General features: G+C 36.7%; 5 protein-coding genes across 5 annotated transcripts; 1 reads left to right on the forward strand and 4 right to left on the reverse strand.

Moving 5' to 3' along the window:
- Positions 1–896: 896 nt before the first annotated feature.
- LOC141602449 (putative UDP-glucose flavonoid 3-O-glucosyltransferase 3) lies at positions 897–2,477 on the reverse strand. The gene has a single exon (XM_074422728.1). The coding sequence runs from the start codon at positions 2,110–2,112 to the stop codon at positions 940–942; it is 1,173 nt and encodes a 390-aa protein (XP_074278829.1). The 5' UTR covers positions 2,113–2,477; the 3' UTR covers positions 897–939.
- Positions 2,478–9,742: 7,265 nt separating this feature from the next.
- Positions 9,743–10,892, reverse strand: LOC141602450 (methyl-CpG-binding domain-containing protein 4-like). The gene is made up of 2 exons (XM_074422729.1): positions 10,752–10,892; positions 9,743–10,310 (listed from the first exon to the last, which is right to left on the reverse strand). Exons 1-2 carry the CDS (start codon positions 10,815–10,817, stop codon positions 9,858–9,860), a joined length of 519 nt encoding a protein of 172 aa, XP_074278830.1. The 5' UTR covers positions 10,818–10,892; the 3' UTR covers positions 9,743–9,857.
- Positions 10,893–12,821: 1,929 nt separating this feature from the next.
- On the reverse strand, positions 12,822–14,272 carry LOC141602452 (anthocyanidin 3-O-glucosyltransferase 6-like). The gene has a single exon (XM_074422730.1). It carries the CDS (start codon positions 14,259–14,261, stop codon positions 12,822–12,824), a length of 1,440 nt encoding a protein of 479 aa, XP_074278831.1. The 5' UTR covers positions 14,262–14,272.
- Positions 14,273–19,141: 4,869 nt separating this feature from the next.
- LOC141599191 (wall-associated receptor kinase-like 14) lies at positions 19,142–24,878 on the forward strand. The gene is made up of 3 exons (XM_074419131.1): positions 19,142–20,427; positions 22,910–22,978; positions 23,410–24,878. The coding sequence occupies exons 1-3, from the start codon at positions 19,668–19,670 to the stop codon at positions 24,696–24,698; spliced, it is 2,118 nt and encodes a 705-aa protein (XP_074275232.1). The 5' UTR covers positions 19,142–19,667; the 3' UTR covers positions 24,699–24,878.
- Positions 24,879–25,510: 632 nt separating this feature from the next.
- LOC141600621 (uncharacterized) lies at positions 25,511–25,966 on the reverse strand. The gene has a single exon (XM_074420866.1). It carries the CDS (start codon positions 25,964–25,966, stop codon positions 25,511–25,513), a length of 456 nt encoding a protein of 151 aa, XP_074276967.1.
- Between the last annotated feature and the right edge of the window lie 1,243 nt (positions 25,967–27,209).

Below are 27,209 nucleotides of genomic sequence, written 5' to 3' on the forward strand. Positions count from 1 at the left end.
GCTACCACATTGTCACTTGCAGGATTCGATTTAAAAAAATAAACAAAGTTGTCAAAGAAATAAGGTATTGACTAACTAATTTCTATCTATTTCAAGACTATATATTTTTAAATGGATCAACAACTAATTGCTCGAACAAATATTAACAATACGATAAAAATATCAAAACTAAAACAGATAAACCCGTGAATTTCACGGGTCACAAACCTAGTTATGTACTTAAAATGGTTATTTATGATAAAGATATTTTAATCATCTGGATTATTTGATTTAATGAAATAAAAATTTAATTATAATTTACTTAAAAATAAAAATTTATAAATTTTAGTGTATTTCTTTCTTTTTTTTTTTTTTTGATGACGAGGGGGTTGAGTCCCCCCGGGCCCATGCATTCCCGCACCACCACATGGACCATGTAAGCCACCCCTTCGGGGGCTGCAGTGGCCAAGTGATCATCGCCCCAGCTGGTAGTCGAACCTGGGACCTCTCAACTCCTGCATTTCTGCAAGCTTCAAGGTTTAACCCAGCTACCACTGGACTAACACCACTTGGTTAATTTTAGTGTATTTCGGGCAAAGACTTGACTGGGCTTAAAAATATGGGTTCCGTCCAGTTCAAGACCGAATTTTTTAAGTTCGATCTTCGGCCTGCCTGAATATTTTTTTCGGTCTTCGTTTCGGACCGATGCTCACCCCAAACATATAGGAACGAGGTACTCAAAAAAAAAATAATGATTATTAACTTAAGAGAAAAAGCTCGACCATAAACATTACACAGAATCAGACCACGAAAAATGCATCACTTTTCTTTATTGATGAGGAAAAATGCATAATTTTTCTTAATATGTACTTTGTGGAGACCATATTTTTCATAAGCAATAGCTTTACGGAAAAATAATGTAACATTTCTATACCAATGTCACCTCTCTTTAACCATTGATTAAGCAATGTTGCACAAGACATCTTCAATAAAACATCCCAACGAACTATAAGACGATCCTCCTTCTTGTAATGCTTTTTTACCTTCATCACTCTTCTTCTTAATTCTCGCCCTCATCTTCTCATCCATACTCATCAAATTCTTAACACCATTTTCAATTTCCGAGGCCGTAACTAAGAAATTTCCCTTTCTAGTCATAACATTCATTTTATAATCAATCTTTATCTCTAATGCCAATTCCAACTCTTTTACTAGCTCGAACGCGTTCAACTGTTGTTCAGCATACATCGGCCATGTAGCCATGGGTACTCCGAACCACAAACTCTCTAATGTCGAGTTCCATCCACAATGAGACACAAATCCACCTATAGCAGGGTGGGCTAATATCGCGACTTGTGGTGCCCACCCTATGATTTGACCTCTATCATTCGTCCGATCAATGAATCCCTCGGGAAGGGCGTCTAAGAACGGACCATGGTCGCTTGGCGACTCCAAAGTTCCCACCGGAGGTCGAGGCTTTCGAAGAGACCATAGAAAGCGATGTCCTGAACGCTCTAAACCGATGGCTATCTCCTTAACTTGTTCCTCATCAAAGATTCCCATACTTCCGAAGCAGAGGAACACAACGGAAGACTCGGGTTGACGATCAAGCCACTCTATCACTGAATCAACATTGGTCTTGCTTTCTAACTCAACAAGGGGACCCACAGGATAAACTGGTGGAATCTTATTGTTTTCACTATTCAGCAAAGCCGGGACAGCAAATGATTCTAGCTCAACGTATGTATTTACCAAAATACCCTTCACTTTTCGAAACCTCCTCGCTTGTTCAAAATGTATCTCACTAAAGGGGCTCTTAAATTGCATAAACGAGGGAATAACCTTGCTAGTGACCGGGTTCTTGAACCCAGGCACGACAGCCGTAAACCCCGGGTCACTAAACTCGGTCGCAACATCAACCCCATGGTCATCAACCAATGACTGAGCATACAGTTCGAGGTTCAGTAAGTTAGCCCCTGAAGTAAAGAAAACATAGGAAGGCACACCTAACTCATTAGCAACATCCACCATGGTAGTGTACAACATGTCGAATACGAACCCAATCGGTTTGGGAAACCCGTCCCTAATCCGATCCTCGACCGCCTGCTTCACAATTGGTTTGTAAAGCTCCATAACAGTAGCGAAGGAGTTGATAGTTGGTTCAGGCAGGTTGGGCAGGGGTGGAAAGGTGACTGTTTTGACCGGATTTTACGCAGCCTGGAATCCGGCCAGGCATTCTAGGGTATTCCGGCCAGGGTAGATTATGGTGAGGTTAACTAGTATCATCCTATTATGATGGTATTGTGGTTGTACCTTTGCAGGGTTGATTATAAAGTAAAAAGAGATAAATTAAAAGTAAAGAATAATAAAAAGAGACATGACACAATGATTTATACGGGCACCAAGCCAGGAGAGTATTTCACTATGTATTTTGCGTAATCTAAGAACAATGATGTAATTGCTAAATAATTTTAGTATTTGCTTAAGGTAGAGTAGATGATAATGGGATGAGATATGTCTTTGTTGCTTCGTATTTATAGTAAAATAGGTAGAAGGAGTAGTTGCTTGTAAGTAGGAAGTAGCTCCACTTTTCTAGGGTTGTTTCCTTGATTGTAGTTGACTTGTTCTTCTCTTGACCGTTCCTTGCTAATTGTTGCTGCCTCCTTCTTAGTTTTGCTAGGGTTTAAGATGTTTACTTCATATAGTAAAAGATGTGGACTTAGTCTTCCACCAAAATAGGAACAACTTGAAGACTAGTCTTTTTGACATGTGCTCAATTGCTTAGCATCCAATGCTTGGTAAATATCTTCTCCATATTGTATGTTGGTCGTCCACTTTATCCCCGCATACGTTTTCGGCTCAGAGCCAATGCCTGTCAAAGCTAAACCGCTTTGTACGCATGCCCGACTATATCTCTGTACCTCGACAATGCCTATTGTCTTTCTTTGTACCTTGACAATGCCTGTTGTATCTTGTCGACTTATAATAACGCCCGACCCGAGTTGTACCGATCGTATTTTCGATTATGATGCCCCGTCCGCCCTTTGATATGGTCTTCTAGCCTGTCTCCTTGCCTGGACCGCTATGTTGAACTTGCTCGAACGGTATTGCTAAGGTGAATTCTAGCCCGACGGTAGTGTAAAATATCGGCTCAACAATTGCCCCTTATCTCCTTATTTATTTGTGGTTCAAGCCAATAATGAGGAGATAACTTCATTCCAATCATAGACAAAGCTTGATCATGCAGTTGTACATATTCCTGACTTAATGTTTCTTCACTGTGCTGGGTCAGGCCATATATGAAAAAATATCCGCTTTCTTACGTGTCTAAGGATTCTTTCTAACCTGCATACAGTTGGTAGGGCTTGTTTTTGCCCCACTTATATGATAGATAAAATTAGAGTAAAGTGCAGATCGACAATGTTAGTAACTTGATCAAGTGTATTTACCAAGTGTGTATGAATTAATATCCCTGCAATATTTTTTGTACTAGCATTTAGATAGTCGTAAACAAAATTAGATTAGTCATGCGCTTTGTGTCCTGCACGTGAATGATAGCTCCTGATAGGTGGAAAATATAAAAAACAGGAGAGTGAAATATGAAATATAGGAAAGATTAAACCTGGTGGCAATAATCAAGCAATCGCTGACATATTTTTTTGTAAGTATAAGACAACCTTTGAACAATATGTTATGTAGGATGCCCCAATCTTCGATGAAGATAGATTATGTTATAACTTTTCAGGACACCTTTTAAGTGAAGGCATTAGTTCTGGAACATTCCCGGGATCGTAAGTCGATGGAGGTTGATGTCCTTCATGAGAAAAGAAGAATTATGGCGCTCGGTCGGGCGAGAAAAATTTTCGATGGTGATAGTATTTGATCTTGTTTTGTTTGTTTTTCGATAGTTGTACTTTTGAAAGGATATTTTCCTGTCTGGAGGGCTTATGATCCTCACTGTTGACCGAGGGCTTTGATTATGCCTGCCTGGAGGGTTTTGTACGAGTTGTCATGATCTTTCACCTTCGTCCCCGTATAAAAGGATTTTTGCCGGGCCGAGGGCTTATTATCCTTAGCCTCGACCGAGGGTTTTGATTATGCCTGCCTGGAGGGCTCGTGAATATAACTTTTTGTCCGGATCTCGGCCATTTTGGATGTGTACTTGGATCTCGCCGATTATTCGCCTGGATCGGGCGACTTTTTTGCATCGGATTTGGCCAGATTCTTTGTGTCGCGATCCGCCGATTATTCGCCTGGATCGGGCGACTTTTTTTTGCACCGGATCTAGCGATTCTTTGTGTATCGGATCTCGCCGATTATTCGCCTGGATCGGGCAGCTTTTTTGCATCGGATCTAGCCGATTCTTTTGTATCTTCGGATCTCGCCGATTATTATTCGCCTGGATCGGGCGCTTTTTTTTTGCACCGGATCCGCCGCGATTCTTTGTGTCATGGGTGGGGTTATTGCCATGCCTGGGAGGGCTTATATCCCTGCCTGCCTGGAGGGCTTATGACCCATTTATGACATACAATCCGGAAAAGTTTTCCCAGGTTTGTATATTAAATTGAGCTCAATATTATGTGTATCGGATCCGCCGATTATTCGCCTGGATCGGGCCAGCTTTTTTGCAATCGAAAGTTGGATATCGATTGATATCGGTGGGGTGGCCCCAATCTTTAAAATTTGTTTTAAGTAAAGTACAAGTATGTAAAAACAAATATTGAAGATTCTACTCGGTGAAAGGGAAATACGAGAATATTGACAAGTACTTGGGCACATAATGGAAGAAATCATATAAGGCATTTATTCATATAATGGCAAATATCATGCATTTAGTTTCATATCGTGTCGACAGAAATGGTAAGATGAAGATTATACCGGACTAGGAGATATATTTTATATGTGAAATAGTTTTAAGTGTGCAATGTTCCAAGCTCTTGGGATCATTTCGCCGTCCAGGGTTTGTAGTCTATAAGCTCCCTGGCCGACTATTGAGTCAATCGTAAGGACCTCCCAGGTTGGGGCCAATTTGCCAAAGATTCTTCTCTTTTGTGTTTTGAAAAACTTTTTCGAGAACAAGGTCTCCTACCCCGAATACTCTAGCTTTGACAGTCTTGTTGTAGCTTTTTGCAACTCTTTGCCGATATCTTTCGCCATTCTAATCTTTGGTCGCATCTCTTAGCTCTTCCGTCAAGTCCAGGTTGTCCTCCATTAGAGGTATATTGCTCGTTATTGTATTCAGCCGTATCCGGTGATGGGATGTCGACCTCTGTTGGGATTATCGCTTCACATCCATAGACCAAGGAGTAGGGGTTTGGCCTCGTGGATGTTTTAGGCGTGGTTCGGTCACTCAAAGGACCAAGGGAAGTTCTTCACCCATCTTCCTTTCTTTCTTTCTAGCTTCTTCTTTAGGCAACCGATTATTACTTTGTTGCTAGATTCTCGCCTAGCATTTTGTTTTTGGATAGCCCGACATCCCGCCGATAGGGAAAAAAGGAGACAAGTAATCGTGTTAGATTATTGGAGCATGTTTGTGTCAAGCTTCACATTTTGTGTTGTAGTCCAGACAATTGGCCCTCAGTGTTAGCCAATAATAGTTAGCCTAGAGCACTTTGATGGCCAGGCTTCTTCCTCTTTGTGGTTGACACAACATCCATCATGTCTGTCCTGGAGATCTTGGTTAGTTTTGTGTGGTTCAAGACATCTCAAGTATGGTTCAGCCCTGAGCCTTGCTATGAGAGTTTTGTATCGAGCAACATATTGACAATTTTGAATAAAAAGCTTACAACATGTGCTATTATGTCCCCTTGTGGCGATTTTAGTACTAAACCTAATCATGTCCCCTGCATGTTGGTTGCCCCATATGTAAACATGGTTCATCCTCGACCAGGAGGTCTAGGTGTCTAATTGGTTTAAAGTTTGATTCTAGGTTAGGACCGAAATCACCACAAATTTGCTAGGGCATGGGATTTGATTATTATCATGGGTTAAAGGTGATATCATATGTGCTTATGAGACTACTTGGTCATCTTCGCCCGACAAAGTGCGGGCTTCCTCACGACGGGTTTAATGGGGATGTTAGTTCGACTATAATAGGGCGACATTCATAGTAGGGACGAAGTTTAGTACATGAAATAATTATATCTAAAACATATTTGTCAAGAAAGTCATACCTCATGTCCGCATCTAGTAGACTTTTACTTTCGAAATAGGTGGTGTGTTGCCGATCATTATCTTTCCCGACCAGGACTCTATCGACGGTTGTTTCAAATCACAAGAATGTGTAAATCGATAGTGGTTGCCTTTTGCCTGGCCAGGCCAAAAAAGAGGAGTAGAAAGATAGTTTATGATGTCATCTCATGAATAGGAGTCCACACGAATAATTGTGTTTTCCTTTCAGGGAGGTTATAGAAAGCTTTGTATGTTTCCGAGGGCCTCGATAAGAATTTGTCCAGGGCTGTAACTTTTCCCGCCAAAGCGAGAGCTTTTTGATGCCCCCGATCGACTTTGGTGATTGGAGCTCCGGTTTGTTTTAATCTGCTCGTGACGGGCTTCTATGCCTCTTTTGGTTTCCTTGTAACTTATAAACTTATCACATGGCACACAATGTTTTGTATTTGATAGAAATTATATCATATCTTCCAAAATAGTCACAAGTAGTTTCTCAATGATTCACATAAATTATTCAATTACAACCATGTTGACTAGCCGGTCGGGATAGATTGTGTCTTTAATTGTCCAGGCATTATCAACCATTGAAGGTAACAATTCTATTGGTTCAAAGTTTTTAGTTTTATGCTACACAAGTTTGAAACATAATAAGGAAAAGTTAATGAGTAATAATGTGAGAATTCATTAAGGTAGTGTGATGATAGATCTAAGCATATCGGGATCGATCGGGTCAAAGCCAGGCCAATTTATCTTTCCAAAACAACAAAGCCAGGGTGATTTTCTCTTCAAAAACAAGTCAAAGGCCGGGGGTGATTTTCTCGTCCAAAACAATCAGTCGGGCTAATTTTTCCTTCCAAAAACAAAGGTGTCAGTGATTTTCTCTCCAAAAAAACAAATCAGTGGTGATTTCAAAAACATGTCAGTCGGGCTTGACTAACACTAGTGTATCGGGACCGACTAAGAATATTATATGTAAGATGATTATTATTATTTATTTATTTTTTTTTACAAAAAATATTTGATCCATAGTTGTTTTTGTATTTGTCTTTGCGATGACATATATATTTAAATTTTATTGAAAGGATAAGGACTTATCGTGCGGGAATACTTGAACACCCTTACTAGGCCAGGATGAAAATCTTATCCTGACCAGGCTTTGTGCAGTTTGGAAATATTGGTAGGGGCATTCTAGCCAGGCTAGCAGATGACGACCAGTGCATCGCCCAAGAGAGGGAATGAATGAGGCATATCATGATAGATTAATAGCCTTGCATAATAATTCCTGGTAGAAATTTCTCCCTGGCGTGAAATTCTTATAAGACCGGACATCCGCACCGACATCGTTTGTTGGTCGACTTTTAAGCCTGTTTTTGGTCGGGGCTAAGTTGTCCAACCGGACTTGTATTTTGATGTTCAAGGCTTTAAATTTTCTAAGAACATAAAATTATTAGAATTAACAAAATCTAAAATTTAAATGTAGAAGTAAGATCAAAGTACCAAAATTTTAAGATATATTGTTTAGAGTTTGCGAAACTTGTATTGGATATGAGAAAGACTTATCTTTGAATTTCTTTAGAAAGAAATTTTCACTTGAACTCCGCATTCTCCTAAGCAATGTTATACTTGTTGTTATTGGAAGGGCTTCTAGCTTGTCTTGACAATATTTCTCTTGGATTCAACGTTTGTAGTGTAGAGATGGAAATTTTTGTATCGATCTTTCTTAAAGCTCTCAAAACTTGTTGTGGAGAAGAAAAGATATTGCGAATAATTTGTAGGAATGATAAACTAGATGCCCCACGGTGGGCGCCAATTGTTTTGACCGGATTTTACGCACTGAATCCCAGGCATTCTAGGGTATTCCGGCCAGGGTAGATTATGGTGAGGTTAACTAGTATCATCCTATTATGATGGTATTGTGGTTGTACCTTTGCAGGGTTGATTATAAAGTAAAAAGAGATAAATTAAAAGTAAAGAATAATAAAAAGAGACATGACACAATGATTTATACGGGCACCAAGCCAGGAGAGTATTTCACTATGTATTTTGCGTAATCTAAGAACAATGATGTAATTGCTAAATAATTTTAGTATTTGCTTAAGGTAGAGTAGATGATAATGGGATGAGATATGTCTTTGTTGCTTCGTATTTATAGTAAAATAGGTAGAAGGAGTAGTTGCTTGTAAGTAGGAAGTAGCTCCACTTTTCTAGGGTTGTTTCCTTGATTGTAGTTGACTTGTTCTTCTCTTGACCGTTCCTTGCTAATTGTTGCTGCCTCCTTCTTAGTTTTGCTAGGGTTTAAGATGTTTACTTCATATAGTAAAAGATGTGGACTTAGTCTTCCACCAAAATAGGAACAACTTGAAGACTAGTCTTTTTGACATGTGCTCAATTGCTTAGCATCCAATGCTTGGTAAATATCTTCTCCATATTGTATGTTGGTCGTCCACTTTATCCCCGCATACGTTTCTCGGCTCGTACCAATGCCCGTCAGCTAAACCGCTTTGTACGCATGCTCGACTATATCTGCTGTACTCGACAATGCCTATTGTATCTTTCTTTGTACCTTGACAATGCCTCGTTGTCTTGTCTCGACTTATAATAACGCCCGACCCGAGTTGTACCGATCGCATTTTCAGTATGATGCCCCGTCCTTTGATATGGTCTTCTAGCCTGTCTCCTTGCCTGGACCGCTATGTTGAACTTGCCTGAACGGTATTGCTAAGGCTGAATTCTAGCCTGACGGTAGTGTAAAATATCAGGCTCAACAGTGACAAAGGTCAAACGAGTCGGGTACGGATTGTCACGTAACTGGGACTCAACATAGGCGGTAACTTTGCCTGAAGTATTGTTAGAGAGTTTGACAATATAGATGGAAATGGATATGATTTGGTTTCTTCGGAGGATCAGTTTTGCGAGTTGGACGGTTGATAGTATGTGACCCATACCTGTTATTGGAACGAACACTAACTCCGCGGTCTTGCTCATGATTTTGAATTTAATGAGGTTATTACGGTAGCTGATTATATTAAAAATGATACGAAGTTTGTTGGACGTATGACTGCAAGATATAAATAGCGAGAAGGCGTTAATGTATTGGGAATCGATCGGTCGATCAATAAGCAATTAGTGACTGGTGAGGCAGATGGACGTAGACGTTGTAGTGCAAGTCCATGCTGATATTTGTAGACAAATGAGGATGACGAGAACTATTGTATAAAGCACTCAGTAGTGCTAGAAGAGTTGGATTTTTCAACTTTTATAGGGAGTACAATTTATGTACGGAAATTTGTTGGTTTTTTGCGTGATATATGATTGTTCACAAATTTTCATTAACAGATAGTGTCCCTCCTACAAATAAAAGTGGGTAATATAAGTGGGTGGAAAATGTTTACCTCACTTTAATTTTGTGAGGGTCACTATCCGTCTATAATAGACGGACTGATGATTGTTTAAGGATTTATAATGAGAGAAATTTGAGCTCTATGGTATATGTTACGAAGATTGGATCGAAGGGAATATAATTTATATCATCATCATAAAAACAGAAATCATTAAGACTAATGAGAATACCAATGCTTTATTATATACTCCCTCCCTCCCGGTTATGACAGTAGTGTGTGATTTGATAAAACAATGAAAAATAAATGAATGTAACGGGGTGAGTAATCATATTACTTGGCACAGGTTGAACAGCCCTAAAGCCGGGACTAAGGAGATATCATCGTCTCTGGAGCATCCATAGTTAAAGTATCCTCGGCCACCTCAGGGACCGTAAAACTAAAGTCGGCTACTGAAACACCTTCTATGTCGGGATTTTCTTTCAAATATTTGTCAACGTCTAAAGATGAACTAAGTTTGGTCCCGATTGGTGTCACATAATGGGCTTCCAATTCAGACAAGTCGCTGGTAAACACCAGCTTTCTCTTGAACCCGGGTGGTGTCTGTGGGATGTTTGGCTTGTCAATCACCCACGTCCGGCTGCCGTCTTTCTCAATATCAGCAACATCTTCGCAACAGATGTTAGGCTTTTTACTGCATATAAATGGCTCATCCAGCAATTTACTTCTCGTCTTCTCGTATTCTTCCTCATTATCTATCAATCTCCATTTATAGCATTCTACGCATTGCGCTGCATAAAGGGTAACGGAATTTGTACCTTTCTGCGGTTTCAACAAACAATAAGTGAGTATTTTAATCAAAGGCAAATAATTAATAGGGACCGAAGGAGTATGTTATTCCCAATTGACTTGGGTGGTCAAGACCTGTCGACTTCCAACAAGACGAATATATCCGTCTTAATATTAAAAGGAATCGCTGATATAGCAGTTGTGAACCAAACTAAGATATTATACCAAGGCAACATCAAAGCATTCTATACAGTTTTACATGCATATACTCCGTATAAGACTTAACTTACCTTACGTTAACTTGCCCGAAAGACGGACAAGTTCACTAGAAAATAGAAATCATGATGATTATTAAGGGAAAACGAGTTAGCTCAAGTGGTAAGAGCTCTCTTATCCTAACCGTGAGATTGGGGGTTCGATTTTTACCCACGATACGAGGAGGAGAAGTAAAACAAGGAAAAAGGGACAACTTACCAAAAAACTGAAGCAAGATTCATTCGCAGGAGGCTCCGTTGGAGTTGCTGGAGACGCCTGAGACATTCTACCCGCGTCAGTAGATCAAGAGAGAGACAGATTACTGATAGAATTTAGTATAAAGGACGAATCCAAATTTGGCTGTATTATTATAAATTTATAATAATGTTGAGTTTATTAGATATATATACATATGGTCGTGACGTTTTCGAACTGTAGAGAAACTCAAACCCTACGCTTTTTTTAAGGAAACCTAATACTGGTAAGTCTAGATTTTATTCTTACAATATCTATATTGGATTAGGAAAAAAGGATTGCGCTTATATGTATTTTTTTCTGAGCTCTTAAGGTTTTTATTGTAAGGATCATCTGTCCCACTTTTCTGTCCCATTGTGTCTTACTCCACCCACCTTTTAACACATCACTTGTTGCAAAATAAAATAAAATATTGCAATAATTATATTATTTTGTTGATGTGTTAGAAGGCGATTGGAGTGACACACACATTGGGACACCAAATGAGACACAGGATCCCCACTCAGGTTTCTAGGTTATATTTTAACTAGTATCGGTGCCCGGCTTCGCCCGGGATCCCTCTACTTACTATTAATTTTTTTTTCATTAAATAAAATTACTTAAAGTTACATAACCAATAAATTTATCATTAATATATTTTTCTATGACTTATCTAAAATTACGATGAAATAAATTTTGAGACAAATTCACTACTCCCGCTATTAATATTTTACTATTGTTAAAGACACAATAGTAATAACATTTCACTATTTGCCCGTAATCATTGTTACTTTCACTACTACTCCCGCCATAATTATTGTTATTGTCGCCACTACCGCATTAATATTGACTATTCCAGTTGTAATTATTGTTACTTTCACTATTGCCGCATTAATATTTATTATTTCACTACTCCCGTTGTTATTTGTACCAGTTTCACTAATTTCGCCGATAATATTGCTACTTTTATTATATCCAATGTTACTACAATTCTTTTCTTTACCAACGAAATTACTTTTATTACTTTAGCATGCAATTTTAAGTGGATTATATATTTATATAAATATAATACATATATAAATTAAATCAAATCGAAAGAATTATGCAATATTATATTTCATGGAATCTAACTTGAATTATTTATAACCTACTTATATTATATTTTTGTATGTTAAATAATTAACATCTCTATTACTATACATCTAATAAACTATAAAGTTTAATAAAATTGTATAGATATTAAATTTAATATATAATTTTATGATGATAATAACTATTACCATAAGTGTGCATGTTTATACTAATAAATTATTTTATTTTAAGGAAATTGACCATCTTCTAGTCTTCTATAAATATTTAGGAAAATTACCAAACATCTTCTTACTTTTAGTCTCCTTGAAATTGACAATCCTAATTAATTATTTTATTTTAAGGAAATTGACCATGTTTTAGTCTCTTACAAATGTTTAGGAAAATTATCAAGTTTCTATATAATTTAATTTTAACCAAAAATATATAATATTTGCATTGAGATCCCTTAATCGGGTCCATCACACGGTGCTAGTATTTTAAAACTATATAGTATAATTAATTTGTATAACTTTATTTAATTACATTGAAGTCCCTTGGTTTCTGGATTTAATATATAGTATTGATTTTTCGACGTCAAAATTTAAACTTAACTAAATTAATAAGTATAGTTTTTGAGTAATTTTTATACTCCATAACTTGGGATAAGACTTGTACGGGTTTCAATAACTTTAGGCCTTCGTCGGAGAAAAGACGAACTCGAATATTTTTATTTTTGGAATATTTTATGTATTTTTTAATATTCTATGGTATATTCCTAACATTTAGATCACTTTGTCCGCAGTACGTACCTAGCTCAATGCCCTATCTCTAGCTCAATGCTCTATCTCATTTTCCTTTTGAAAAAAAAAAAACAACTTAAAACAAACAAATAAAAAAGAAAATCTTATTCAATACCCCTAAATATAAGGTAGTTTTTTATAAAAACATCCGAACTTATGGATTAACAATCTCGCTCCCCTTAGTTCAAGGGACGTTTCTAAAAACATTTTCAATAAAAGATCTCAACCCATTAAAAGAAGATAATCCTTGTAATGCTTTCTTGCCTTCATCACTCATCTTCTTAACTCTTTCCTTCATTTTCTTATCCATATTCATCAAATTCTTAACCCCATTTTCTATTTCCATTGCAGTAACTAAGAAATTTCCCTTATTACCCTCCCAATTACTTCTATAATCCATTCTAATCTCGACTGCCAATTCTAACTCCTTCAATAACACAAACGCGTTCAACTGTTGCTCTGCATACATTGGCCATGTAGCCATTGGGACCCCAAACCATAAACTCTCTAATATCGAGTTCCATCCACAATGTGTCACAAATCCACCTATAGCAGGGTGGGACAAAATCACGACTTGTGGGGCCGGTCCTATGATTTTTCCTCTATGACACGTTCTATCAACAAATCCCTCTAAAAAAGCTTTTAAAATATTATTGTTGTCGCTAGGAGGCATATTTCGGAGCGACCAAAGAAATCGATATCCCGATCGGTCTAAACCCTTGGCTATCTCTATAACTTGTTCGTCATCAAAGCTTCCCATACTTCCGAAGCAGAGGAACACCACTGAAGACTTTGGTTGACCATCAAGCCACGCTATTAACGATTCTTCCTCCACATTGTCTGACCCACCACGACGCTCGTTGTCTAGCTCCAAAATTGGACCTACAGGATAAACCGGTGGAATATTTTTGTGCTTGTTATCTAACAATTCTTGGATAGCAAATGATTCTAGCTCGACGTATGTATTTACCAAAATACCCTTCATTTCTCGAAACTTCCTCGTGAAATTGAGAACCAAATCAAACCAGGGTTGCTTTTGTAATAATGTGGATGGAATAACCTTGCTAGGGACAGGGTTCTTGAACCCGGGCACGTGGCCCATAAAACCCGAATCACTGAACACTGACGCCACGTCGACCTTATGGTCATCGATCAACGACTGAGCATAGAATTGGAAGTTCAAAAGGTTAGCCCCGGAAGTAACGTAAACATAACAAGGCACATCTAACTCATTCGCAACATTGAGCATGGTACTGCAAAACATGTGGACGATAAACCCGACAGGTTTACGCAACCCGGCTTTGACTCTGTCCTCAATCGCCTGCTTGATACGAGGCTTGTTTAGCTCGAGAACGGTAGCGAAAGGGTGTGACGTAGACGGGGGAGGTAGGTTTCGGATTGGTGGATGGATAACGAAGGTCAAGCGAGTCGGGTACGGGTTGTCGACTAATTGTGACTCCACATAGGCGTTGATTTCTGCATAGCTACTAGAGAGGGTGATGATATGGATGGATATGGAGATGAGTTCTGTTTTTTTGAGAATGAGTTTGGCTAGTTGGACGATGGATAGTATGTGACTCATGCTTGGTGTTGAAACCAATACTAGCTCTCCTTGATTGCTCATGGTTTATCTAAAAAAAATTAAAGTTTATGTTGATAATTGAAATTTAACTATTAATTCTATAGCTTAATATAATTTATAATCATCCTAAGATTTGAAATTTGAGATATTTTAGTTAATTACTTTTTATTTAACTACTTATAAATTTTAAATTGACAATCAATTAATATTCTCATTTTTTATATTTTGATTTGAAAAAATAATTTGAATTTTAAAACTGATCAAAATAGTTGAGTAACTATTACAGATCCGCGCATGCAATGCGCGGTATATAGAGTTTTTATTTTTATTAGTGTCTTATTTATACATTTTAAATTTGCACCCCATTGCTATTTAATATTTCACCCTATTGTATTTTGATATATAACAGAAAAATTGAAATGGAAAACTAATCAAAGTGAATTAGTTTAATTGTGAAATTTATTTTTTAGTGAAATTCGTTTTTTGTCATGAAGGTAATAGTAAGTATGTGTCAAGTTATTCTTTATAGTAATAATTATTGCATTAGTGAACAATTTAGCAACTTATACTTTATAATTTAATACCAACTTTATTTTATTTTAATTAAAAAATCATAACTATAAATTTAATTAAAAGATTAGAGTTTGATTATAAGAATCCTCTATTTACTAAAAGAATAGGTAAACTCACAAATTTTCCCTCCAAAAAGCATCTTTTTAAATAAGGAAGTTATTGATAATTTAATTGTATGTACTAAATAAGGAAATTAATAATTGTAATTTATTTCATTATATAATTCTTTTCATTAAAATTAATCTTTTTATCAAATTATATAATTTCCATTAAACAGTAAACCATAATATTTTAATTAAAATATAAATAATATAAACATAATATTTTAATTAAAATATAAATAATATAAAACTATAAAATATTAAATCTTTTATTTATGCTATTATTTGAGAATGACTTGACTCATATTATGTATAAATAAAGCTATAAATCATTTTGATTACTTTCATGACAACAAAAATTGAGATAATTTATAAATTGGAATCATTAGTTTTGTGGTATAAAAAAATACATTTCAGCACATTACTCAATTCTCTTGAATTAGTTTTTAGTTTTAATTTTTTTTTTTCTCAAAACAAAATACAATAACGAAAAAAATTAACAATTATGTTAATGAGATACCAGTATTATTTTACTCAATTTTCTTGAATAATTTTACAATTTGAATTTTTTTATCATATCAACATATAATGATGTGACATATGAAATTAATGAGAAAAATGAACAATTATGTTAATTTAGCATGATTAAGTAATACAAAAATAAAACTCTATAAATACCGTGCATTCATTGCGCGAGATATAAACTACTATATTCATTAAAAAGATAAAAATGTAATGAAACAAAGTTTTACTACTTATTAATTACCTTCTATAACTAGATGCCATTTGGAGTGAAAAGTGAAACTAAGGGGGTGTTTGGTTCAACTCATAAAGGTATGAGGTATGGGTTTGGAATGAGCCAAACCCATACCAAGTGTTTGTTTGGCAAAAATAGGGATTTCATACCCATACCTCAAACCCATGAGGTATGGGTTTCTCATACCCAAGGGAGGAGGTGGGTATGAGATTGATACCCATGGGTATCAAGTAATAAAACCAAAAAACATGAAAAAAATTTAAATGGAACATTTTAAATGAAATTTTTTTTTACATTTATTTGATTAACCCTTCATTTTCATGATTTTTTAGTATCAAAAATAATTATTTTTAATGTTGTATTTTAGATTTTTTTAACTTTGATGAAGTTCGATCTCATTCCACCCGAAATTGAAACAAACACATGGTATGAGGAATCAAGTTCTAAACCCATACCACCGGGTATGATTCCTGATTCCAAACCCATACCCACGCGCGAACCAAACACCCCCTAAGAGAGTTTTATTCTCTTATTAGTAAAGGGGGGGAGGGGGGGGGGGGGATTTAGTAGTAAGGGGGTTGTCATGAATTATGTATTCTAATCAAAATTGCATTTGTTTTTTTATTCACACATTTTGAGATACTTAATTCTCTCTATAATATTACTCAAAATATATAAATAAATAAATATAATGAAATGTATACTAATATGAAACCTCTGTTTATAAGGAATGTAGTGATATACTTTTTATATTTTTTGAACAATTTATTTTTGTATAAATCAAAGCAAAAGATTCAACTCGGGAAAAAAACGATGGGGTAAATGGTTGCAGTAGGTCTCATGAGAGACCGTCTCCCACTAATTTAGTGGGAGGCATAATAAGGAAAAAAGAAATAGAAATTCAGTGGGTCGCTCACCCCATCATGTGAGAGGTCTCTTAATGACGCTATTGAGAGACCGTCTCTCTTGAATTTTGTAAAAGGAACAAAATGGTTTCCTGCAATTAATTTATTAGAATAATCAAATTCTCAAAGAAAAGGAAATAAATCAGAATATGGAAATAACATCATTATTTTATTTTATCTTGTAAATAATCCTGTTATATTTGTTTCCTTATTTGTAGGATCACTTTCCTTTTATCTAGGATTGACTTACTTTAAAGTATTAGATGAAGCATGTATTTGAATATAATGACTTATGTATGAATCATAGCTAGATTTGATTCTTTTTGACGGTAGGTAGATTATACATCTGATGTATTACCATCAATTCAATAGTTTTTGAGCATTTTAATAAAAAATTTGAGTTTTGTTTTAAAAATACAGAGTTTTACTATAAAGTTTTTGAGTTTATTCACTTAAACATTAAACTCTACAAAATTACAATAGAACTCACAAACATTACATATAAATTTAGTAAAATTTGAGTTTTGAAGGAAAAAAAATTAAAATCTTACTTATAAATTTTAATAAGCTCAAAAAAAAATATATGCTCAAAAACAATTAAAGTTTGAGGTAATAAGCTCAAAAAATATACATATATGCTCAAAAACAAAAACAAAAAGTTGGAGGTAGTACATCCGATGTATGTTCCTTTTTCTCATGAGCTTGACGCTCTAGAGCAATAGTAAAGGCATAAAGTCCCGTTCTTTTGTACTTAAGGCTTTATTTGATAAAATTAGTTGAAAAGGTAGCTGAAATCTGAAAAGATAACTAGAAACTGAAAAGCTAACTGAAATTTGAAAAGGTAGCTGATAAAGTAACTGAAAATTAGGAGTTGACAAGATAACTGATTGTAAAAAAAAACGTTTAGCAAACTAGCTGAAAAGGTAAATGATTTTTGATAAAATGACGTAAAAGGATATGATAATTATTTAATATTATAGATTGAAGGAGTAAAACATGGAAAATAACTTATTTCAGGTACCTGAAATCCCAAATGTTACTTTAGGTAGCATTTCATTTCGGGTAGTTTATTTGGACAAACAAGCTACTTGCCAAACACTTGCAAGAAAATCAGGTAGCTGAAATTTTGGTCAAATAAGCTACTTAGGTCAAATAAGCTACCTAAAGTGTCATGCTAAACAAGGCCTTAATTTCAGCTCGTTTTACTTCAATTCAACTCTATTCATTAATTCAGTTCGGGTGTATTCAGCTCATCTCATCTCTTCATAAATTAACTCCTACTTCAGTTCACTTCAGCTCCATTAAGTTCAGTTCGCTCCAGTTGAATTCAGCTCAGCTAAAAAAATAGGGCCTAAATTCCTAAAAAAAAAAAAAAAATAGGGCCTAAAAGTAATAATGGTTTTTTATTTTTGGAGTGGTCAATAAGAATTTTATTTAAGAAATTCATTCAAGAGTGTTGTTTGGTTGATTAAAAAACTTAACTTTTCTAGGAACTTATTCTTCATGGGAATTAAGTTCCCCGTATCTGCCAATTTGGCTGAATTTTGCAAAATTGTTTTGGGTGTATATGTTGGAATTAAATTTCATAGGAATTTTCATTGATCAAAGGGGGAGTACGTAAGCCACTTCATACATTATGTTAGTATTGTAAGTTCCTGTGAATTCTAATTCCTATATTTTTCAAAAATAATGGGTTGTACAAGCACGTATAGAAAATTGGAAAATTGAAACCAATAAACATAGTTTGAAAAGTGTGACACCATTTAAACAATTTCTATTTTTCATTAAAGAACTTTATATAAAGTTCATTTAATTTACTGTAAGCAAATGTCCTTATATATATTGGGATTAGTGGAATATGACATAGCATAAGAAGAATTTTTTACTCCTATTTACAAAATTATCCCATATTAACTTGTATTTTATATCTAAATTCAATTTTTAGAAAAGAAAACTGAATTTTTGATTTTCTTACCAATAGATTTAGCTTGCCTTTGATATTATATTTCATTTCTCATTTGCTTTTCACTTTTTTTGTTCTATCTCTCGGCGTATTTTAAGGTGTGCAAGCACACAGGGACAATTCTAAAGAATGATTTATTTCAGTTGATCTCAAATCATTTTGAGATTAATGATTTGGTAGACATGTGTCCGGGGACAATTCTAGGCCGGCTTTCAAACTAATCTTACAATAAATTATCGTAAAACCAATAAACCATCCATTACAAACTTGTCACTAGAGATGGCAAATTGGTCAACCGGATCAAGTTCAAGTCGGGTCAACTTTGGTCAAGCCAGTTTCAGGTTTGTACGAAGTCGAGTAATGTCGGGTCAGACCATTTTGAATTTGGATCGTTTTCCGGTCTATTGTTATCAAGTCAATGAAAATGAGCATTTTACAACAATAAATATTCGGGTCAGGTCAAACTCGCTCGGGTCCATTCATATTTCAAGTGATGTCCAAATCTCACAATTTAGTTGTCCGATCGAATATAGACCGAATTATTCAAGTCAGGTCATTCAAACCGGGTCAGTTTTCGCAATTCTACTTGTCATTAAATAGAACCTAAAATTAACGCGGTATATGTTCCGTATATTAAAGTTAGTTGCCAGTTTGTTTGTCACTATTAAAAGCTCTTTACTTTTCGTTGCCATTCCATTTAAGCCATCACCGTAAACCCCGTCCCCACTGCGCGTCAAACAAACGTTTCTTTTCTTTTCTTTTCTTTTTCTCCTTATTCCCTTTCTCTCCTTTTCATCATCATCCTCATTCTCCTTTCATTTCCCTTCTTCAATCATCCAATTTCTTCAATCAACACAAAACACTCAAAAATCCAATCATCAATCAATAATTTCAAAATTACATGCAAAAAATCTCACAATCATAACATTTACTTTCACTAATTTTCATATCGCAACGTGTCAATTTTGAAAATTACGTGACCACCCTTGATTTTCCGTGACTATTATTTAATGTTACCGTTGGTCTTCTCAACTACACCCCGTCATTACTTCACCCACCTCCTTACATTTTTCGTATCGATATCGTATTACCTTTAATTAATGAATCGATCTTTCCCCTCAAAACAAAAACACAAACAAAAACAAACCCATGTCTATTTTTGCAATATATCTACTGTTTTTAACTTTTACCCTACTAGAAGACCAACCAAAAGCGGTCAACGGTGCGTGCGATGGCGCGTGCGGGGGAGTAACGGTGAATTACCCATTCGGGTTCGGGTCGGGGTGTAAGTTTCAAATAAACTGTACCAAAGATGGAAAAATGGAGTTTAAAGGGTATAGTATACGCAACATAACATGGGATGCTATATGGATTAGTCTCCCAACAAAATGTAATCGTTCAGTTGAACAATTACGTTCCTTATTCGGCGAAAATTACGCTTTAACGTCTCAAAACGGACTAGTATTACAAAACTGTAGTACTAAAACGACGTCGTCGAATGGAGCTGGGTGCGTAGTTTCACCGAAATCAGTGGAAACGATGTTTGGGGTAGAGAATTGTGTGAGTAATAGTAGTGATGTCAATGTAAATTGTTTTCCTTCTACTGGAAATGATAGTAAAGTTTTGCGGTACGAGGATATTGGGAATCTTGGGTGTAAATACGTGTTATCGTCGATGATTGTTCTCGGTGGCGGCGGTGGTGGTGGTGGTAATGGGAGTGATGATGGTGGTGTTGGTTCGGATGTTTCGATCGAGTTTCAGGCGGTTCAGGTCAGGTGGTGGATTACCGGAACGTGTCGTTGTGATCCTAATGCGGTTTGTGGTACAGTCGGGTCGGACGGGTTTGGGTGCATGTGTAATGCTGGGTTTGTTGGTGATGGTTTTTTGGATGGTCATGGTTGCCGTAATGGTTAGTTAAATTTATTTGTTTTTATTCAATTTCGTCAATTTTTTTTCCCGCATTTTGAGGTGTGCGTTTACCCATAAACGGTTCTAAAGGATGACTCATGTTAGCCGACCCCATATCATTTTAGGATTAAGGCTCTGATGTTGTTGTTGTATTCAATTTTGTCAAATGATATTTCAATGTTTGTCTATATTATCTCCTTTTAGGTAATTTTGATCATTATTGCATCCATAGTACATATATAGTAGTTGTCGCGTTTGTGTTAACTCGGTTAGAGTTTGTCACCTCCTAAAACGGGTGGTTGACCTGGTATACTTGGTTTGCAAATTATAATGTATGCTTGAGGGTTTATCTAGTGTGCACTGAATTTAGCGAGTTGTTAGTTAATTAGAGGTAGTAGAAGTAGAAATGGAAAAAAGTTGAAGAAATTAGGTAGGAAACAATGGATGATCATGGTGATATAAAAATGAGGGAAGGAGATTTCTAGGAAATTGATGGGTGACATCAGATACATGTGGTGTGTTATTGATTAATTGATTGAATTAGAAGCTGTCCTTGACATTACTGATGAAAAATACTTGTTTTTTGAAAAGTCAAAAGAGGTTCATGTGCAATTGTGCAATATATTTGACTATAGATTCAATATAGGTTGCTGTGAGCTGAGGATAATTAGGTGATAATGAGTAATCCCTAATCCAAGGGTAATTGTGATTAATTTATTCCGATGTCATTAGGTGACAGAAAAGAGAAGCCGAAATGGATAAGAGATGTGAGTAAACCATTGACTAGTTAAACAAGTAAGATTCAATTAGTTAAGCTATCGTGGTCTATGTTTGAACGTTGAATCAAGGAATATCTGTTCTTAATGCAGCCGAAGATTCACTACTTGTACCATTTTTTCTCGTGGATTATAACGAAATTAAACTAAATGACTCGTTAAACTAGTTATTTTTTTTTTCAATAATTATGTAGTTTTGTAGTTAGACGTGGCAAAACTGACTTTGGAATTTGACTTGCAACCGAATTGATCAGACCCCATCTGATCGAACCTGAATGTTTATTGCCGCATACTGGAAATTATCTATGAATAACCTGATAACAGGCTTGAAAATAACCCAACCTGAATTCTTACAAACCTGAAATGACCCGACCTGGATAATCCTGACCCTCATCAGCGACTTAAGGAAAGGTAGCTTACTCTATCCCGCGGTTTGCAGGAGCCTTTGAGGCAATGAGGGAATGTTGTTCATGTAGATGTCACTGATAAACTTTTGCTGGTACTAGGGGTGTTAACGAGCCGAGCCGAGCCCGAGCTTGGCCTTGCTCGGCTTGTGCTCAAGAACCAAAACCCGAGCTTGAGCCGATCTCGAGCTTACCCGAGTTTGAAAAAAATGTGCTCGTTATAAAGCTTGCGAGCTTTAACGCGAGCTCGAGCCCAAATCGAGCCTATATAAATCTGTTGATTTTTTAATTTTTTTTTCTTTCCATATTTTCAATAACAAGGCTCGAGTTTATATGTAAAAATATTTGGCAAATCGGCGAGACATTTGATATGTGTGATACAAAAATATAATGATGATAAAATATTTTTATAAAATATGAGCAATATCTTATATAAGTTCGAGCCGCTCGCGAGCTTTTCGAGTCGAGTCAGCCTTTGTTCGGCTTGACTCGTTAAGCTCTCGAGCTGAGCCCGAGCCGAGCTTTGACCGATCTTTGACCGAACCGATCTCGAGTAGCTCGCGAGTTGTCTCGTCTCATTAACACCCCTAGCTGGTACTGAGCAAATGACTATTCTAATGGATTCTAATTTTCGGAGATGAGTCAAACATGGCGTGACAAAGCTTAGAAATTTCTTTGCTTCAGCCATGCTTTTGTTGACTAGATGTGCTTCAGTTAGGATGATTGTGTCTAAATTGAACCTTTCAATGCGCAATTATTGACTGAATGGAAGGATAAGTTTTTAATGTGCGTGTCATAATGCAAGGATAAGTTTTTGGTCCTGTGGTAGGGAAGACCGGAAGAGTAAACAACAAAAGGAAACCTACCCAGTAGAAGTAGACAAGCAGTAGGAATTTGGAAGTCACTCTTTTAAGTCAGGGACACTCACAGACAGCAACCACTTGTTAATTGACTGCAGAATTTTATTTTTCATTAACTACAAAGACTAAAAACATCATGAATCTTGGTATTATATTGCATAGTACAAAGAATCATTGTCGTTGCTCTCGCGTATATGTGACTCTAGGCTAGTGTCTTTTTCGAGGGAGAAAAATCATGTTCAGGAAAGCAATCACGCTCTTTTACTCGATGTACTTTTGTTTTGCCTTTCTATCGAACAATAATGATATTTTCACCCTTCAATGTTGTTCAAGTTTCAGATAACTCGCTATTACTCTGTATTCATCATGTGAATTTTATCTTTGAAAAAGTGCATGTATATCAGCTTGTTTTCTGATCATTTTTTACTCGGGCTTTTGAACAGCTACAGATGCTGATCTTGAAACCGCTCATGGTGTTACCGGAAAATTTAAAATTGCTGTTCTCATTGGAGGTAGTCTATCTTCACTATCGGTAAACGTTAACCTGCAATACCATGCTGTTATATGTCTTGAGTTACAATTTTCTAAACTTTCTACATGAAGTATTTTCTTCTGTATATTTGGTGGTTGCCTGGTTGGCATTGTTTTATGGTATTAATCGCCAGAAATGCAGAAAGTGTCCGAAGGTTTGGCGAATGGGGTTATTGTTCTCATGTTAGCCTCTTGTATATGATCATATCCAAACTTTGTTCATTTTGAAGAAATATTCCTCTTTTTTTTTTTTTTTTTTTTTTTTTCTTTACAACGGTAGCATACTATATTTCTATAGTAACTTACTTAGCAGTAAGCCAGTAATACCGATACTGATACTGGAAGTAGTTAGTTAGCGAATTATTCTAAATAAAATGACTTGCTTACATGTTTTACTTTCGAAATATGTTAGGGATTCTTGCTGGCGCTGCTTCAACCTTAATACTAGCCACAATTTGCTACTTCTGTAGACGTCGATCAACTTATATGAAGAGTCAGGTGAGCGCAAGGCGGCTTCTTTTCGAAGCTGCCGGAAACTCTACAGTTCGACTGTACGCTTACAGAGAAATAGAGAGAGCCACCGGCAACTTTTGTGAAAAACAACTCTTAGGAACTGGTGCATATGGCGCTGTTTATGCCGGAAGACTTCACCACAATGAGGATGTTGCAATTAAAAAGATAAAGCATCGAGATACTGATAGCATTGAACAAGTGATGAATGAAATTAAGCTCTTGTCTACCGTTAGTCATCCGAACCTAGTCAGGCTTCTTGGTTGCTGCATCGAGAATGGTGAGCAGATTCTGGTGTATGAGTTCATGCCAAATGGAACTCTTTCCCAACATCTTCAGCGAGAGAGGGGCAAAGGCCTTCCTTGGACCATTCGACTTGCTATTGCATCAGAAACTGCCCAAGCCATATCCTATCTTCACTCTGCCATGAACCCTCCAATTTTCCACAGGGACATAAAATCAAGCAATATACTCTTGGATTTTGATTACAGGTCAAAGGTAGCCGATTTCGGTCTTTCCCGACTTGGGTTGGAAGAAATGTCGCATATCTCAACAGCTCCTCAAGGGACTCCTGGATACGTTGATCCTCAGTATCATCAGAATTTCCATCTTTCTGACAAAAGTGATGTTTACAGTTTTGGGGTGGTCCTAGTCGAAATTATAACTGCTATGAGAGTGGTGGATTTCACTCGGCCCCACCTAGAGGTGAATTTGGCCGCTCTGGCTGTTGATAGGATCGGTAAAGGGCGAATAGATGAAATAATCGACCCATTTATTGAGCTGCACCGGGACGCCTGGACTCTTGCATCGGTCCACAAGGTAGCGGAACTTGCTTTTAGGTGCCTGGCTTATCACAGAGACATGAGGCCCTCAATGATGGAAGTTGCCCATGAACTAGAGCAAATTAGGCAAAGCGGGTGGGTTTCTATAGAAGAAAACATATGCATGGGATCTTCAGTAGCATCTTCTTATTCATCGCCTTTTAATGGCAGTGAGAGATCGTTTAGCGGGATTTCAACCAAGAAGGCAGTTGGAAGTCAGAGACTTATTCTGCCACAAAAGCCAAGTGATCATCTATCTTCACTTGAAGAAGTGCAAGATGGTTCGCCAGTGTCGGTGCATGATGCGTGGTTTAGTGAACAGAGCTCACCGTCTACAAACAGTTTATTGGGTAATATAATAACCCGGTAAGCACAGGAATTACTTCATTTTTTAGGCTTATACCATTCTGTCATAGTATATGTGCACATAAAAGTAGAACATTTTTGCTGCTTATTGTGGTTTTCTTTGGACGACTTCAAATCCAGCACATAAGGTGGTGGAACATATGAATTATGTAAAGCTGGAAGCTGAATCTACTTTTTTTTTTTTTTTTTTGCGACTTTTATTTGGTCAATAAGGACTCATACAACAGTTCAGAGAGGAGTGTTTATACCCGAGACCTAGTGTAGAAGTAATTCCCACTACTGAACATTGCATAAAATGAGATGACATTCGAACGCTTCATTTTCACTGTTATCTATATACGGCATTTTTTACTCAAACATCAGGTTGGACCCTTTATTTGAAGCTAACATGGACTTTCAGTAAAAGAATGATTTCTGGCTCTCAGATTCGCACATATGTTCGATTCTTCTAACCTAATCTGAGTAACATGGTTGCAAGCTCGCAACTGGATCTCTTACAAACGTATGGTGCGTCCAAGGCTCCGTTCTGACATTTAAATTGGTATCTCAACTAGCCAGTTTTCATTTAAAACAGATCGCTTTTGGTAAACCTTTCATCTCATATACCTTTCTCGGCCTTTTGGCTAAGATCAAGTGTCATAACTCATAAAGCAGAAGTGAATTTTCAGCAGAAAGATTGATGTTCAGATGTCAAGAAGAGTCTCCTCAAATCAGTCATTTTAATCAAATACTCATAATTTTACTTGTATAAAAAAATGTTGGTGATCAGAACAAACTGATTTACATAATTTTATAGATAGATGTAGAAATACAGTATCAGGAGCGTTTAGGCTCAGGTCCTAGAATGCCATTAACAATAGAAGTAGCTACTACGACACCGAACACTTCAGCAGCAGCCACAATTCCAGCTTGAGTTAACCTACCAACAATCCCACCTCCCTCTGCAGCTGCTTCAATCTCCTTCTCAGCCTCGACAACCCGCTTTTCAGCTGTTTCGAGACCCTTCTCAGCTGACTCAATCCCTTCTTCGATAATTTCCTCAGCCTTCTCGAGTTTCTTTCTCAGGCCGAATAGCGGGATGTTCTTAGCATTGGCAGTAAATGGTAATGTTATTGCTGTCAGCGACGTGGTGGCCGTGAAGACGAGGAAATCTCTTCTGCTAGCTGATATACGAAGTGGGACGGAGTGTCGGGGAGCGGTGGAGCGGGAATTGTGTATTGGTTGGTGGGTTTTAGGGAGGGAGAGTATGAGGGAGGAGGTTGTGGATGCCATGGGGATGTGAATGATGTAGTGATAGATGGTGAATGTAGCTTGAGTTTAATGGCTCATATGGAGTTAATATATGTGGTGTGTGATGTGCCTCAGTATTGCCCAAATCACTGGATGTAACTTGGCCCCGGAATGCAAAAACAGTAAAGCATATACACAAGTCTTTTACACTTAAAAGAAAGCAAATGGGCCCGGATTTGAACGTGTCTTTTAGCGTCTTAGTCTAGACTCCAAATCCATGATATTTAGCGACTAAAGGGTTGTTTGGTTCGCAAGGGTTAGGGATGTCAGTAAAACGGGTAAAAGCGGATATCGTTTTGCATCCATCATAGTTGAAGCGAGTATGAATAGAGCTTTCGCGGGTGGTGGGGTGGATCCAGGTACAAAAATTCCATCCCCCATGGATGGTGGGCGGGTGGTGGAGTGGGTCCAGATACAAAAACTTTTATAGAAAATCGTAAACTAGAAATATAAAAATGAAAATTTAAAATTTCATAATGATTAAACTACTTTTTATTCAGAAAAAAGTATTGAAAAAACAGTCCGTTTTTCTTAAGACCATTGCTTTTGGTATGAAATAAGACGGGTAACATGTCATCATTTTACAATAAAATGTTGTTATTTTTTTATAACATGTTACCATTATTGTTCACATCATTTTCAGGGTAAAAAATGACACCTCTAGCCATAACATTTTGCGAATTAATTGGTTACATTTTCTTAAAAAATGGCAACATTTTATCCGTCTGATAAATAAGACCAAAAATGTCCGTCTGAAACAAGAATTTGTGTTGAAAAAATTATGAAATAGATGGTTGATGGGTAAATAGGCGGGTACGAGTGGGGTCTAGATTTCCACCCGTCAGGGCGGGTACGGGAATGGAAACTTGTAACACCACCAACACCACCACCACCACCCTCGGTGGTGGTGCGGGTACGGGTATGAGAATTGCTTTGCGTGTACGGGGAAGCCTATATCCACCCCCACCCTATCCCAATGACATCCCTAACAAGAGTGGAATGGAATGAATTGGAGTTTGATACCTGGGAGGTATGAATTTTGATATTCATACCATTGCATAGTTGTTGGGTTGGATAATTTTTTATACTTAGGGCGGGGAATCGAGGTGGAAACTTGGATAGAGTGTGGGGAATGAAATTTTAGGGGGATTGGAATTGAGTTAGAATGCATCAAGTATACAATAGGCACTTTTGTGCAGTGGTTATACGATAGGGTTTCCAATTT

This window comes from Silene latifolia, chromosome 9 (assembly GCF_048544455.1).
Source record: "Silene latifolia isolate original U9 population chromosome 9, ASM4854445v1, whole genome shotgun sequence".
Classification (NCBI taxonomy): Eukaryota; Viridiplantae; Streptophyta; class Magnoliopsida; order Caryophyllales; family Caryophyllaceae; genus Silene; species Silene latifolia.